General features: G+C 44.4%; 1 protein-coding gene across 1 annotated transcript; it reads right to left on the reverse strand.

The window, feature by feature from the left end:
* Positions 1–3,578: 3,578 nt before the first annotated feature.
* On the reverse strand, positions 3,579–13,825 carry sal (Rhamnose-binding lectin). The gene is given in 9 exon segments (NM_001140741.1): positions 3,579–4,211; positions 4,331–4,438; positions 4,733–4,871; positions 5,321–5,365; positions 5,913–6,022; positions 6,575–6,710; positions 6,791–6,844; positions 13,009–13,044; positions 13,728–13,825. Coding segments are annotated over 8 exon segments (657 nt in total). The 5' UTR covers positions 13,759–13,825; the 3' UTR covers positions 3,579–4,211; positions 4,331–4,332.
* Positions 13,826–15,208: the final 1,383 nt, after the last annotated feature.

Consider the following 15,208-nt stretch of genomic DNA (forward strand, 5'->3'; position numbering starts at 1 on the left):
GTATGATGTTGTTTCCCCCTTTCCCTGAATGTTTTTTTGGTTTTGTTTCTTATTCAATACCCCATCCAGCTGGTGGCGGTAATACACCTTTAACATTGAATGCCAACTGCTGTTAAACCCCATCGAAGAAGAACCCTAATAGTGGAAGCAGAGGCGACAGTGGCAAGGAACAACTCCCAAGGTAGGAAGAAACAATTCTGTTCCTAAACTATGGGATTTCCATGGCAAAAGACTACAGTACCAACAAAAGTAACCCATCAACGGTAACACCGTTAACGGTAACATAAGAGAAGGTGTAGGTGTCAGCGTGTTACCTAAGTGAGGAAAAAATAAGTGGAGGTAGGTTTATTAGTCAGGGGTGATCAAAACCATCTTGAAGCATGGATTCTGATTGGTCAGACCAGCTTTGAATAGTCCTTAGCACAGGTGCTTCCTGTTTGAGGAGCGAAATGGAGTCGTGATCAGATTTGCCGAAGGGAAGGCCTTGTAGGCATCCCGGAAGTTGGAGTAGCAGTGGTCAAGTTTCTTAGCAATGTGTTGATAGAACTTCAGTAACGTTTTTCTCAAATTTGCTTTGTTAAAATCCCCAGCTAAAATAAATGCGGCCTCAGGATATGTGGTTTCCAGTTTGCATGAAGTCCAGTAAAGGTGCAGACCCCGAGGTGCAGACACCGAATGCACCTTAACCAAAAGACCCCAACAATAACCCACAACAAAAAAAAAAAACTAAAGGGAGGGTAGGGAGGGTGGCCACCGTCACCAACGGTTCCTGTGCAAACACCCCCCCCTTCCCCAAACTCCCCGCTACGGAGGTGGCTCTGGTTCTGGCCCTAGGCTTGCTTTGGAGGCGCCAGACTGGTGACACGCACCTCAAGGCTAGTGCGAGGAGCAGGAACAGGACGTACTGGACTGGGCAGGTGCACTAGAGGCCTGATGCGTGGGGTTGGCTTTGGAGGTGCCAGCCTAGTAACACGCACCTCAGGGCTAGTGCGAGGAGCAGGAACAGGGTAAACTGGACCCTGGAGACGCACTGGAGGTCTGGAGCATACAGCCTGCACAACCCTTCCTGGCTGAGTGCTCAACATCGCCTGGCCATACTGAGGAGCTTTAACCAATCGCACCGGCCTTTGAATGCTTCTGGGCAATATAGTGCGCATTTCCTCATAGCTCGGTGCTTTCTTGATCCGTCGCTCCCTGTAATAAGCACGGGGAGTTGGCTCAGGTCTGCATCCTGACTCTGCCCAACTCCCCGTGTGGGGGATGCCTCCTGGTCTCCTCTAGCTCCCTTAGTTTGTCCTCCCAGAATCGTCGTTCATCACTCCAAGTCCGTCCTTCTCCCTGGTGCTCCAAACCCCGCTGCTTGGTCTTCGTTTGGTGGGTAGTTCTGTCAGGTGCGTCGTAAAAAGTGGACCAAGGCGCAGCGGGTATCGTGCTCATCTTCCTTTTTTATTTGGATAAACGTGAACACTTAACAAAAATAACAAACAACGACGAAAACAGTCCTGTAAGGCTACACAGCTATACATAGAAACATTACACAAAAACCCAAGACACATAAATCAAACACACCCCTGCCACGTCCTGACCATACTATAATAACTAAATGACCCCTTACTGGTCAGGACGTGACACTTTCTCTCATATTTTTTCTTTTTGAACCTTTATTTAACTAGTCAAGTCAGTTAAGTTAATATTCCCCTCACATAAGTCAGGTGATATCAGAAGAGATTTAGGGGAAGAGCTTTCACTGATTCAGATGAACACCCACTTTCACAGTAATTGTCCTCTGTTACAAAATGTTGATTTATCACCGCCTCTAATGTTCTTGGTATACCGTTTCCTTTTGTGAGTTGAAGGAGATGCATGAAATGATGTTTATTGCCTGTTTACATTGAATAATAATTTACCCTCCAATATCCCTGTGTTTTGGCTTTGTTTGTATACCCCAGGTTTTGTGGAGGGAAACCTTTCTCTTCAAGCAGACTGCTCTGTCTCATGACGCTCTGTGAACGGAACAATAACTGTTTGCGCTGTCCTCCTAGGTATCTGGGAGTCAGTTTGAGCATTTCATTTTGTTTTGGCCTGATATCGGCTACATTCATTACTGATCTAAAGTGTGACAGAATAGCAGCCAACAAGTGCTCAGCATATGTGGGAAGTCCTTCAAGACTGTTGGAAAAGCATTCCAGATGAAGCCGGTTGAGAGAATGCCAAAGATGTGCAAAGCTGTTATCAAGGCAAAGGATGGCTACTTTTGAAGAATCAAAAATATATTTTGATGTAACACTTTTTTGGTTACTACGTGATTCCATATGTGTTATTTCATAGTTTTTATATCTTCACTATTATTCTACAATGTTGAAAATAGTAAAAATAAAAACCCTTGAATGAGTAGGTGTGTCAACTTTTGAATGGTGCTGTATATTTGAGCAACAAGGCCTGAGGTGTAGTATATGGCCAATATACCACGGCTAAGGGCTGTTCTTATGCGCGACACAACAGAGTGCCTGGACACAGCCCTTAGTCGTGGTATATTGGCCATATATCACAAACCCCCGAGGTGCCTTATTGCTATTATAAACTAGTTACCAATGTAGTTATAGCAGTAGAAAGACATGTTTTGTCATACCCATGGTATACGGTCTGATGGCTGTCAGCCAATCAGCTTTCAGGGCTTGAACCACCCAGTTTATAAGTAATTTTTGTCTACTGTAAATAAGAGCGCCCCACTGCTTTTGCAACTGTACCTTTGCCCTTGAAGTCCTGCGTCCACGTGTATGTGTGGACTACCATCTTTGGACGCCAGGTCCCGTTAAATTCTTAACAGGGGAAAGAGTTGAACATTTTCTTTCTCTTCTGTTCATGCTGCTGGGTTGGACAGTGAGGTAGTGACAGATGCTACAATAACTCAGGTCTGTGTGTACAGTGCCTTCAGAAAGCATTCATACACCTTGACTTACTCCACTTTGTGTTACAGCCTGAATTCAAAATGGATGACGAAATAAATCTGACCCATCTACACATTTAATACATTTTTTGCAAATGTATTGAAAATGAAATATAGAAATATCTCATTTAGATAAGTATTCAAACCCCTGAGTCAATACATGTTAGAATCACCTTTGTCAGTGATTACCGCTGTGAACCTTTCTGGGTCTAACAACTTTGCATACCTGGACTGTACAAAACTTGCACATTATTAAATCAATTCTTCAAGCTCTGTCAAGTTGGTTGTTGACCATTATTAGACAGCCATTTAAGTCTTGCCTTAGATTTACAAGTCGATTTAAGTCAAAACTAAGGTACTCCAGTGTATATTTGGCCTTGTGTTTTAGGTTATTGTCCTGCTGAAAGGTGAATTTGTCTCCCAGTGTCTGTTGGAAAGCAGACTAAACCAGGTTTTCCTCTAGGATTTTGCCTGTGCTTAGCTCTATTCCATTTTATTTTTATCCTATTGCCGATGACAAGCATACCCACAACATGATGCAGCCACCAGCATTGCTCGAAAATATGAAGACTGGTACTCGTGTTTGTTTGCCGCAAACATAAACCATGTAGCCAAGACCTTCAAATGTTTTAATCCTTCTTGGTGTAATATCATTTGTTTATTCAAATTAAGTATTTAGTGTGTAAGGACATGTTTCATAATATTGAACAAAAGACAGCAAGTCTTGTCTTTATGCTGCTTAGCTTAATTCAGACCAACCATCACAGTTCTTAGTTAAAATCAGACCAACCACCACCGTTCTTAGTTAAAATAAGACCAACCATCACCGTTCTTAGTTAAAATCAGACCAAGAAGAACCTCCATTCTTAGTTTCATTCAGACCAACCACCTCAGTTCAGAAAATCAACATTGTTTTGAAGAAATACTTTAGTACACAAAATGCACAAAGTATTACGTCAGTGTTATTTGAAGAATAGTTTTGTTTTGGGGTTAATGTTTTATTTACCCATGCTTCCTCCTGACCGTGCATTGCTGCAGCACAAGAGGGGCCTCATTATGTTTTTACTACACACAAATTATGCCTGACGAAATACACAATCAATGGGATTTACACATTTTGAACTTGACATGGAAATATGCAATTTACATAGATTTTACACTCAATTGAGACTTCAGAGGAGAGAAGACAGGAAAGAAAGACAAATCCACCCAATGAAGAGGAAGATATCCAAGAAGTCCCTGGTCTTTGTTCCTCAGAGATCTCCTGCAAGACAAAGATGGTCAGCCCCAGTGTTCTACTTCCCAGTCGTGTGTGTGTGTGTGTGTGTGTGTGTGTGTGTGTGTGTGTGTGTGTGTGTGTGTGTGTGTGTGTGTGTGTCTCACGTTTAGCCACAAGTGTAAGCCACATCCAGGTACTTGTAGGTTCCTACACAGGGATCTCCAAATAGAGAGTTGAACACCGGGACGTCACACTGGCTCTTCCCATCACAACTGTGTCAACGATAGGTACAGGTTAACACTACAGTCATGTTTCTACAGTACAGGTTAACACTACAGTCATGTTTCTACAGTACAGGTTAACACTACAGTCATGTTTCTACAGTACAGGTTAACACTACAGTCATGTTTCTACAGTACAGGTTAACACTGCAGTCATGTTTCTACAGTACAGGTTAACACTACAGTCATGTTTCTACAGTACAGGTTAACACTACAGTCATGTTTCTACAGTGCAGGTTAACACTACAGTCATGCATTTCTAATAGTACACTGCAGGTACAATACCTCTCTGCCACCTTACTGGTGGTTATGGATTGGCTGAGGCAGTTGGTGTTGGTTAGTTGGTTAGCGGGCCGATTAAAGGAACACACTAGCTGGTCACGGCGGCCATAGTTGGCACTGTGGATCTGGATCGTACCTTCATCTGAGGGAGAGGAGGATGAGGTAAGACTGGATGTCTTTGGTGTGTGCTAGTGATGGTAATATAAACCGTATATAATACTGCTTTACTATGCAGAGCCTTACCACATTCTAATAGAACATCAGAGCCTTACCACATTCTAATAGAGCACCAGAGCCTCCCCACATTCTAGTAGAGCACCAGAGCCTTACCACATTCTAATAGAACATCAGAGCCTTACCACATTCTAATAGAGCACCAGAGCCTCCCCACATTCTAGTAGAACACCAGAGCCTCCCCACATTCTAGTAGAGCACCAGAGCCTTACCACATTCTAATAGAACATCAGAGCCTTACCACATTCTAATAGAGCACCAGAGCCTCCCCACATTCTAGTAGAACACCAGAGCCTCCCCACATTCTAGTAGAGCACCAGAGCCTCACCACATTCTAGTAGAGCACCAGAGCCTCACCACATTCTAGAAGAGCAATAGAGCCTTCACACGTGATGCTGCGTGCTGCAAGGACAAACAAAAATAAATTACACACCACTGTGAAGACCCTCCCACTCTGTCTGCCGTATTTTCTCTTTGCTCTTGTTCCTTATTAGGATGCTGGTGGGCGGAGTTGGGAGGGTCGTCAGCTACATGGGAAACACCTGGGCCCGGGTGTGTCCCAGGATAAAGGCACCTCTTCCACATTGATTGGAGAGACTCTCCATGCAGACACCTTGTTGTTTTTGGTTGTTGTTTGTTTGGTGGCTTTTTGGTTGTTTGCTTTGGCACCTTTCAACACCTTGCATTATTACATTCATGAATGCCAAACACTCACTTACACTACTGATTACACACACTATGGTTCATTGTTCTTAGGTTACTTTAGTTAATAAATATATATTTTGATACTCCTTGTCTCCACGTTGTCTCCCTTTTGTTGCGAACTCTGAGCCGGTTCGTAACACCACACTGGCCACCTCTGGGCAGACATAAATAAAGACATACCTTTTCATAGCAGACATTAGCCAGGTGTAGTATTTTGTATTATTATACATAGAAACAGACTGACTTGCTAGGATACAGGTGTAGGTGGTTTCCAGGTATTTGTAGATTCCAACACAGGGGTCAGAAGTACGGAAGACTTCAGTGTTCACTTCACACACCTGTTTCCCATTGCACCTGGGGGATATCAGGAGGTAAGATGAGCTATGGCTGGGATTTAATCAAAGGCGTTGTCGACAAGCATGCAGCGCTTGACATTTAAAGCAGACATCTGCAGTGTTTACTGGGAACATCAGGACAATTGGCTTTAAAAAAGGCACATTGACGATACAACAACGCTCCTCTGACTGAATCCCAGCCTGTCTTTACCAAATAAACACTGACTGAATACCTCTGTGAGAGGACGTCCACGGTGCCTGTCTTTACCAAATAAACACTGACTGAGTACCTCTGTGAGAGAACCTCCAGGGTGCCTGTCTTTATCACATAAACGCTGACTGAGTACCTCTGTGAGAGGACGTCCACGGTGCCTGTCTTTATCACATAACACTGACTGAGTACCTCTGTGAGAGGACGTCCACAGTGCCTGTCTTTATCAAATAAACGCTGACTGAGTACCTCTATGAGAGGACCAGGGTGCCTGTCTTTATCAAATAAACACTGACTGAGTACCTCTGTGAGAGGACGTCCACAGTGCCTGTCTTTATCAAATAAACGCTGACTGAGTACCTCAGTGAGAGGACCTCCAGGGTGCCCGTCTGTGAACACTGTGTGTTGGTCAGCTGGTCAGCAGGTCGTCCTTCTCTGCAGGTGGTTCCGTCAGTCCGTCCGTACAGAGCTCTCTCAATGAAGATCACTCCAGAATCTAGCAGGGCAAGATAAACAATGTAAAGAAACAGACAGCACTATGGGGAAACCATCAGGATAGAATGTGTGTGTTCTTACCACAGTTCAGGAACAGGACGTTTTCTCCATTGTCACAGGTGACCACTCTAGTCGCTGAGGAAGAAACATAATTACCATAACGTTATAGATGTAGATGCGCACACACACACAACCACCCACACACACAACTACCCACACAACCACACAACCACCCACACACACAACCACCCACCCACACAACCACCCACACACACAAACATAGACAACCACCCACACACACAACCACCCACCCACACAACCACCCACACACACAACCACACAACCACCCACACACACAACCACCCACACACACAACCACCCACACACACAACCACCCACCCACACAACCACCCACCCACACAACCACCCACACACACAAACATAGACAACCACCCACACACACAACCACCCACACACACAACCACCCATGTACACACACAACCACACAACCACCCACACACACAACCACCCACCCACACACACAACCACCCACCCACACAACCACCCACACACACAACCACCCACACACAACCATCCACACACACAACCACCCACCCACCCACACAACCACCCACCCACACAACCACCCACCCACACAACCACCCACCCACACACACAACCACCCACACAACCACCCACACACACAAACATAGACAACAAATCAAATCAAATCAAATGTATTTTTATATAGCCCTTCGTACATCAGCTGATATCTCAAAGTGCTGTACAGAAACCCAGCCTAAAACCCCAAACAGCAAGCAAAGCATGTGAAAGAAGCACGGTGGCTAGGAAAAACTCCCTAGGAAAAACTCCCTAGAAAGGCCAAAAACCTAGGAAGAAACCTAGAGAGGAACCAGGCTATGAGGGGTGGCCAGACCTCTTCTGGCTGTGCAGGGTGGATATTATAACAGAACATGGTCAAGATGTTAAAATGTTAAAATGTTCATAAATGACCAGCATGGTCAAATAATAATCATAGTAGTTGTCGAGGGTGCAACAAGCACGTCCGGTGAACAGGTCAGGGTTCCATAGCCGCAGGCAGAACAGTTGAAACTGGAGCAGCAGCACGGCCAGGTGGACTGGGGACAGCAAGGAGTCATCATACCAGGTAGTCCTGAGGCATGGTCCTAGGGCTCAGGTCCTCCGAGAGAAAGACAGAAAGTGAGAAAGAGAGAATTAGAGAGAGCATATTTAAATTCACACAGGACACCGGATAAGACAAGAGAAATACTCCAGATGTAACAGACTGACCCTAGCCCCCCGACACATAAACTACTGCAGCATAAATACTGGAGGCTGAGACAGGAGGGATCAGAAGACACTGTGGCCCCATCCGATGATACCCCCGGACAGGGCCAAACAGGCAGGATATAACCCCACCCACTTTGCCAAAGCACAGCCCCCACACCACTAGAGGGATGTCTCCAACCACCAACTTACCGTCCTAAGACAAGGCCGAGTATAGCCCACAACGATCTCCGCCATGGCACAACCCAAGGGGGGGGGCGCCAACCCAGACAGGAAGACCACGTCAGTGACTCAACCCACTCAAGTGACGCACCCCTCCCATGGACGGCATGGAAGAACACCAGTAAGCCAGTGACTCAGCCCCTGTAAAAGGGTTAGAGGCAGAGAATCCCAAAGGAAAGAGGGGAACCGGCAAGGCAGAGACAGCAAGGGCGGTTCGTTGCTCCAGCCTTTCCGTTCACCTTCACACTCCTGGGCCAGACTATACTTAATCATAGGACCTACTGAAGAGATAAGTCTTCAGTAAAGACTTAAAGGTTGAGACTGAGTCTGCGTCTCTCACATTGGTAGGCAGACCATTCCATAAAAATGGAGCTCTATAGGAGAAAGCCCTACCTCCAGCCGTTTGCTTAGAAATTCTAGGGACAATTAGGAGGCCTGCGTCTTGTGACCGTAGCGTACGTGTAGATATGTACGGCAGGACCAAATCGGAAAGATAGGTAGGAGCAAGCCCATGTAATGCTTTGTAGGTTAGCAGTAAAACCTTGAAATCAGCCCTTGCCTTAACAGGAAGCCAGTGTAGGGAGGCTAGCACTGGAGTAATATGATCAAATTTTTTGGTTCTAGTCAGGATTCTAGCAGCCGTATTTAGCACTAACTGAAGTTTATTCAGTGCTTTATCCGGGTAGCCGGAAAGTAGAGCATTGCAGTAGTCCAGCCTAGAAGTAACAAAAGCATGGATTAATTTTTCTGCGTCATTTTTGGACAGAAAGTTTCTGATTTTTGCAATGTTACGTAGATGGAAAAAAGCTGTCCTTGAAACAGTCTTGATATGTTCTTCAAAAGAGAGATCAGGGTCCAGAGTAACGCCGAGGTCCTTCACAGTTTTATTTGAGACGACTGTACAACCATCCAGATTAATTGTCAGATTCAACAGAAGATCTCTTTGTTTCTTGGGACCTAGAACAAGCATCTCTGTTTTGTCCGAGTTTAAAAGTAGAAAGTTTGCAGCCATCCACTTCTTTATGTCTGAAACACAGGCTTCTAGCGAGGGCAATTTTGGGGCTTCACCATGTTTCATTGAAATGTACAGCTGTGTGTCGTCCGCATAGCAGTGAAATTTAACATTATGTTTTCGAATGACATCCCCAAGAGGTGAAATATATAGTGAAAACAATAGTGGTCCTAAAACGGAACCTTGAGGAACACCGAAATTTACAATTGATTTGTCAGAGGACAAACCATTCACAGAGACAAACTGATATCTTTCCGACAGATAAGATCTAAACCAGGCCAGAACTTGTCCATGTAGACCAATTTGGGTTTCCAATCTCTCCAAAAGAATGTGGTGATCGATGGTATCAAAAGCGGCACTAAGATCTAGGAGCACGAGGACAGATGCAGAGCCTCGGTCTGACGTCATTAAAAGGTCATTTACCACCTTCACAAGTGCAGTCTCAGTGCTATGATGGGGTCTAAAACCAGACTGAAGCGTTTCGTATACATTGTTTGTCTTCAGGAAGGCAGTGAGTTGCTGTGCAACAGCTTTTTCTAAAATTTTTGAGAGGAATGGAAGATTCGATATAGGCCGATAGTTTTTTATAATTTCTGGATCAAGATTCGGCTTTTTCAAGAGAGGCTTTATTACTGCCACTTTTAGTGAGCTTGGTACACATCCGGTGGATAGAGAGCCGTTTATTATGTTCAACATAGGAGGGCCAAGCACAGGAAGCAGCTCTTTCAGTAGTTTAGTTGGAATAGGGTCCAGTATGCAGCTTGAGGGTTTGGAGGCCATGATTATTTTCCTCATTGCGTCAAGAGATATAGTACTAAAACACTTTAGTATCTCCCTTGATCCTAGGTCCTGGCAGAGTTGTGTAGACTCAGGACAATGGAGCTTTGGAGGAATACCCAGATTTAAAGAGGAGTCTGTAATTTGCTTTCTAATGATCATGATCTTTTCCTCAAAGAAGTTCATAAATGTATTACTGCTGAAGTGAAAGCCATCCTCCATTTGCGAAGGCTGCTTTTTAGTTAGCTTTGCGACAGTATCAAAAAGACATTTCGGATTGTTCTTATTTTCCTCAATTAAGTTGGAAAAATAGGATGATCGAGCAGCAGTGAGGGCTCTTCGATACTGCACGGTACTGTCTTTCCAAGCTAGTCGGAAGACTTCCAGTTTGGTGTGGCGCCATTTCCGTTCCAATTTTCTGGAAGCTTGCTTCAGAGCTCGTGTATTTTCTGTATACCAGGGAGCTAGTTTCTTATGACAGATGTTTTTAGATTTTAGGGGTGCAACTGCATCTAGGGTATTGCGCAAGGTTAAATTGAGTTCCTCAGTTAGGTGGTTAACTGATTTTTGTCCTCTGACGTCCTTGGGTAGGCAGAGGCAGTCTGGAAGGGCATCAAGGAATCTTTGGGTTGTCTGAGAATTTATAGCACGACTTTTAATGCTCCTTGGTTAGGGTCTGAGCAGATTATTTGTTGCAATTGCAAACGTAATAAAATGGTGGTCCGATAGTCCAGGATTATGAGGAAAAACATTAAGATCCACAACATTTATTCCATGGGACAAAACTAGGTCCAGAGTATGACTGTGGCAGTGAGTAGGTCCAGAGACATGTTGGACAAAACCCACTGAGTCGATGATGGCTCCGAAAGCCTTTTGGAGTGGGTCTGTGGACTTTTCCATGTGAATGTTAAAGTCACCAAAAATTAGAATATTATCTGCTATGACTACAAGATCCGATAGGAATTCAGGGAACTCAGTGAGGAACACTGCATATGGCCCAGGAGGCCTGTAAACAGTAGCTATAAAAAGTGAGTGAGTAGGCTGCATAGATTTCATGACTAGAAGCTCAAAAGACGAAAACGTCATTGTTTTTTTTTTTTGTAAATTGAAATTTGCTATCGTAAATGTTAGCAACACCTCCGCCTTTGCGGGATGCGCGGGGGATATGGTCACTAGTGTAACCAGGGGGTGAGGCCTCATTTAACACAGTAAATTCATCAGGCTTAAGCCATGTTTCAGTCAGGCCAATCACATCAAGATTATTATCAGTGATTAGTTCATTGACTATAACTGCCTTGGAAGTGAGGGATCTAACATTAAGTAACCCAATTTTGAGATGTGAGGTATCACAATCTCTTTCAATAATGGCAGGAATGGAGGAGGTCTTTATACTAGTGAGATTGCTAAGGCGAACACCGCCATTTTTAATTTTGCCCAACCTAGATCGAGGCACAGACACGGTCTCAATGGGGAAAGCTGAGCTGACTACGCTGACTGTGCTAGTGGCAGACTCCACTAAGCTGGCAGGCTGGCTAACAGCCTGCTGCCTGGCCTGCACCCTATTTCATTGTGGAGCTGGAGGAGTTAGAGCCCTGTCTATGTTCGTAGATAAGATGAGAGCACCCCTCCAGCTAGGATGGAGTCCGTCACTCCTCAACAGGCTAGGCTTGGTCCTGTTTGTGGGTGAGTCCCAGAAAGAGGGCCAATTATCTACAAATTCTATCTTTTGGGAGGGGCAGAAAACAGTTTTCAACCAGCGATTGAGTTGTGAGACTCTGCTGTAGAGCTCATCACTCCCCCTAACTGGGAGGGGGCCAGAGACAATTAATCGATGCCGACACATCTTTCTAGCTGATTTACACGCTGAAGCTATGTTGCGCATGGTGACCTCTGACTGTTTCATCCTAACATCGTTGGTGCCGACGTGGATAACAATATCTCTATACTCTCTACACTCGCCAGTTTTAGCTTTAGCCAGCACCGTCTTTAGATTAGCCTTAACGTCGGTAGCCCTGCCCCCTGGTAAACAGTGTATGATCGCTGGATGATTAGTTTTAAGTCTAATACTGCGGGTAATGGAGTCGCCAATGACTAGGGTTTTCAATTTGTCAGAGCTAATGGTGGGAGCCGTCGGCGTCTCAGACCCCACAACGGGAGGAGTAGAGACCAGAGAAGTCCCGGCCTCCGACTCCGACTCGCTTAATGGGGAGAACCGGTTGAAAGTTTCTGTCGGCTGAATAAGCGACACCGGTTGAGCATTCCTACAGCGTTTCCCTCCAGAAGCCATGAGAAAGTTGTCCGGCTGCGGGGACCGTGCGAGGGGGTTTATACTAACGTTACTATCTGTACTTACTGGTGGCACAGACGCTGTTTCATCCTTTCCTACACTGAAATTACCCTTGCCTAACGATCGCGTCTGAAGCTGGGCTTGCAGCACAGCTATCCTTGCCGTAAGGCGATCGTTCTCCTGTATATTATAAGTACAACGACTGCAATTAGAAGGCATCATGTTAATGTTACTTAGCTTCAGCTGTTTGAAGTCCTGACGAACCATGTCCAGATAAAACCTCCGGGGTGAAAAAGTTGAATGAAAAAAGTTGAGTGAGGGAAAAAGTAAAAATATGAATGAAAAAAGTTGAGTGAGGGAAAAAGTAAAAATATACGGTAATGAAAAAGTAAAAAAACGTCAGGTAGCAAAGTAAGATCGGCAACAAAACGCACAGCAGCGTAAACAAGTCTGCAAGTTGTGACCGGAAACAGGAAACCGGAAACAACAACCCCCACACACAACCACCCACACACACAACCACCCACACACACAAACACACACAACCACCCACACACACAACCACCCACACACACAAACACACACAACCACCCACACACACAACCACCCACACACACAAACATAGACAACCACCCACACACACAACCACCCACCCACACACACAAACATATACAACCACCCACACCCACGTACCTGCAGCTGGTAGTGTACAGCAAACTGCAGCCAGCACTGAAACACATCACACAGCTAGTTCAGATTTTCTAACCTTGGTCAGTCTCTTCGTAATTCTTTACAGGAGAAGAGTAGTGTACATTATATACAGTAAGTATATACATACTGTACAGCATATAGTATGGTACAGAGTATAGACAGACATGGTACATCCCCTAGTCCTCAGATAGGGCTACCTAGACCCCCCTTTTATGCTGCTACTACTCTCTGTTCATTATCTATGCATAGTCACTTTAACTCAACCTACATGTACATATTACCTCAATTACCTCGACTAACCGGTGCCCCCGCACATTGACTCTGTACTGGTACCCCCTGTAAATAGCCTCGCTTGTTATTTTACTGCTGCTGTTTAATTATTTGTTACTTTTATTTTCTATTTTCTATTTTTTACTTAACACTTATTCTTAAAACTTCTTAAAGCATTGTTGGTTAAGGGCTTGTAATTAAGCATTTCATTGTAAGGTCTACACCTGTTGTATTTGGCGCATGTGACAAATAAAATGTGATTTGATTTGATACAGGACGCTGTATACTAGACCTGTGCCATACTGTTTATATTGGACTTCAATTACTTTCAATACAAACTGATACATTTAGAAACTTCTGGAAAATACTGGACTGTATATTTTAAACTCTGTCAAATACATATTTTGTTACAAGTCAGTCAGTATACTCACAGGTGAACACAGCCGGTCTTACAAGGAGCATGATGCTGGGTACAGGTGTGGTAGTAGCTGGTTCAGTTGTAGTAGTAACAGGTAGGATGTTACAGATGGTCACCTGGACAAATGCACTTGATATTTATGTGGTATTTTTACTTCCTTAAGAAACCCCCTCATTACCTTATTTAACTAACCTTTATTGATACTGGTCAAGAACATATCCTTGTTGGCAAAGCATCAACCAGGAACACAAACTTCTTCAGCAGATTAGCAGTCATCTTGTCAACACTGAACAAACATGTCACAACAGCTCAAACCACAAGTGTTTGATGATGTGTCGTCCGGCCGTGGGAAGATGTTTTGGGTTAAGTGATGCTGTCGTAATAAAGGCAAACACACGACAACGAGACAGTGGATGGGAAATCTATTAAGACTTTTAATTTCTTAATGTTTTTTTACAATACAATTTCAACACGCATTGATAACATTTTGCCTGAATAAGTTACATAATAAATAAATCAAATGAAATACTGATTGTATTTTTACCATTGGGTCAACCCGACACTTTCTGGTTACAGTACTAGAATGAGATGAAGAAAGATTAGACAGTGATGTTATCAATCTGAAGATTATCCAGGAAGTATATCGGCGGTGGAAGCCAAGTTGAACTCCCAATGGATGGAGCTGACCGAAACAATGGCAACAGTTGGCTCCGATACTTTCTGATCTCGATTATGACAACATCTCAGTCTAATCCCTCTTTGTCTCATTCAGGCTACAGAAAGCCTAAAGGGGGAAAGAAATACCTTCACAACACAGACAGACAGACAGACAGACAGACAGACAGACAGACAGACAGACAGACAGACAGACAGACAGACAGACAGACAGACAGACAGACAGACAGACAGACAGACAGACAGACAGACAGACAGACAGACAGACAGACAGACAGACAGACAGACAGACAGACAGACAGACAGACAGACAGACAGACAGACAGACAGACAGACAGACAGACAGACAGACAGACAGACAGACAGACAGACAGACGGAAGGATCAGGCATTTGCAGCATAGCTTCACCTAGTCTCCTGTTGCTTTCCCTGGAATAACCTAGCATAGACAGTTCTCCCCACCAACCTCTCCACTGACTCTGAAAGTGATACACTCCTAACATAAGTCAGGTGATATCAGCACAGATTTAGGGGAAGAGACTGGTTCAGATGAAAACCAGCATACACAGTGGTTGTCCAGGACCAGACAGAGTACAGTAGGCCTAAAGCATCACCATCCACAAGAGGTAGCATGTTACTCTCCCGCGTTTCTCTCTCTCGTCATCCTAAGTGCAGCAGACAGAGAACGTCTTTGACCACAGTGATTATCACGGTCGTCAGTCTGTCCCATTGTCACCATTCAACATGGTTTTCTACAGTTCTACGATGAAAGCTGCTCGTGAAATGCTTCAACATGAAAGCTTGGCAGATGATTGGTAAC

The sequence above is a fragment of the Salmo salar genome, chromosome 05 (assembly GCF_965601325.2).
Source record: "Salmo salar chromosome 05, fSalSal1, whole genome shotgun sequence".
NCBI classification, from domain to species: domain Eukaryota; kingdom Metazoa; phylum Chordata; class Actinopteri; order Salmoniformes; family Salmonidae; genus Salmo; species Salmo salar.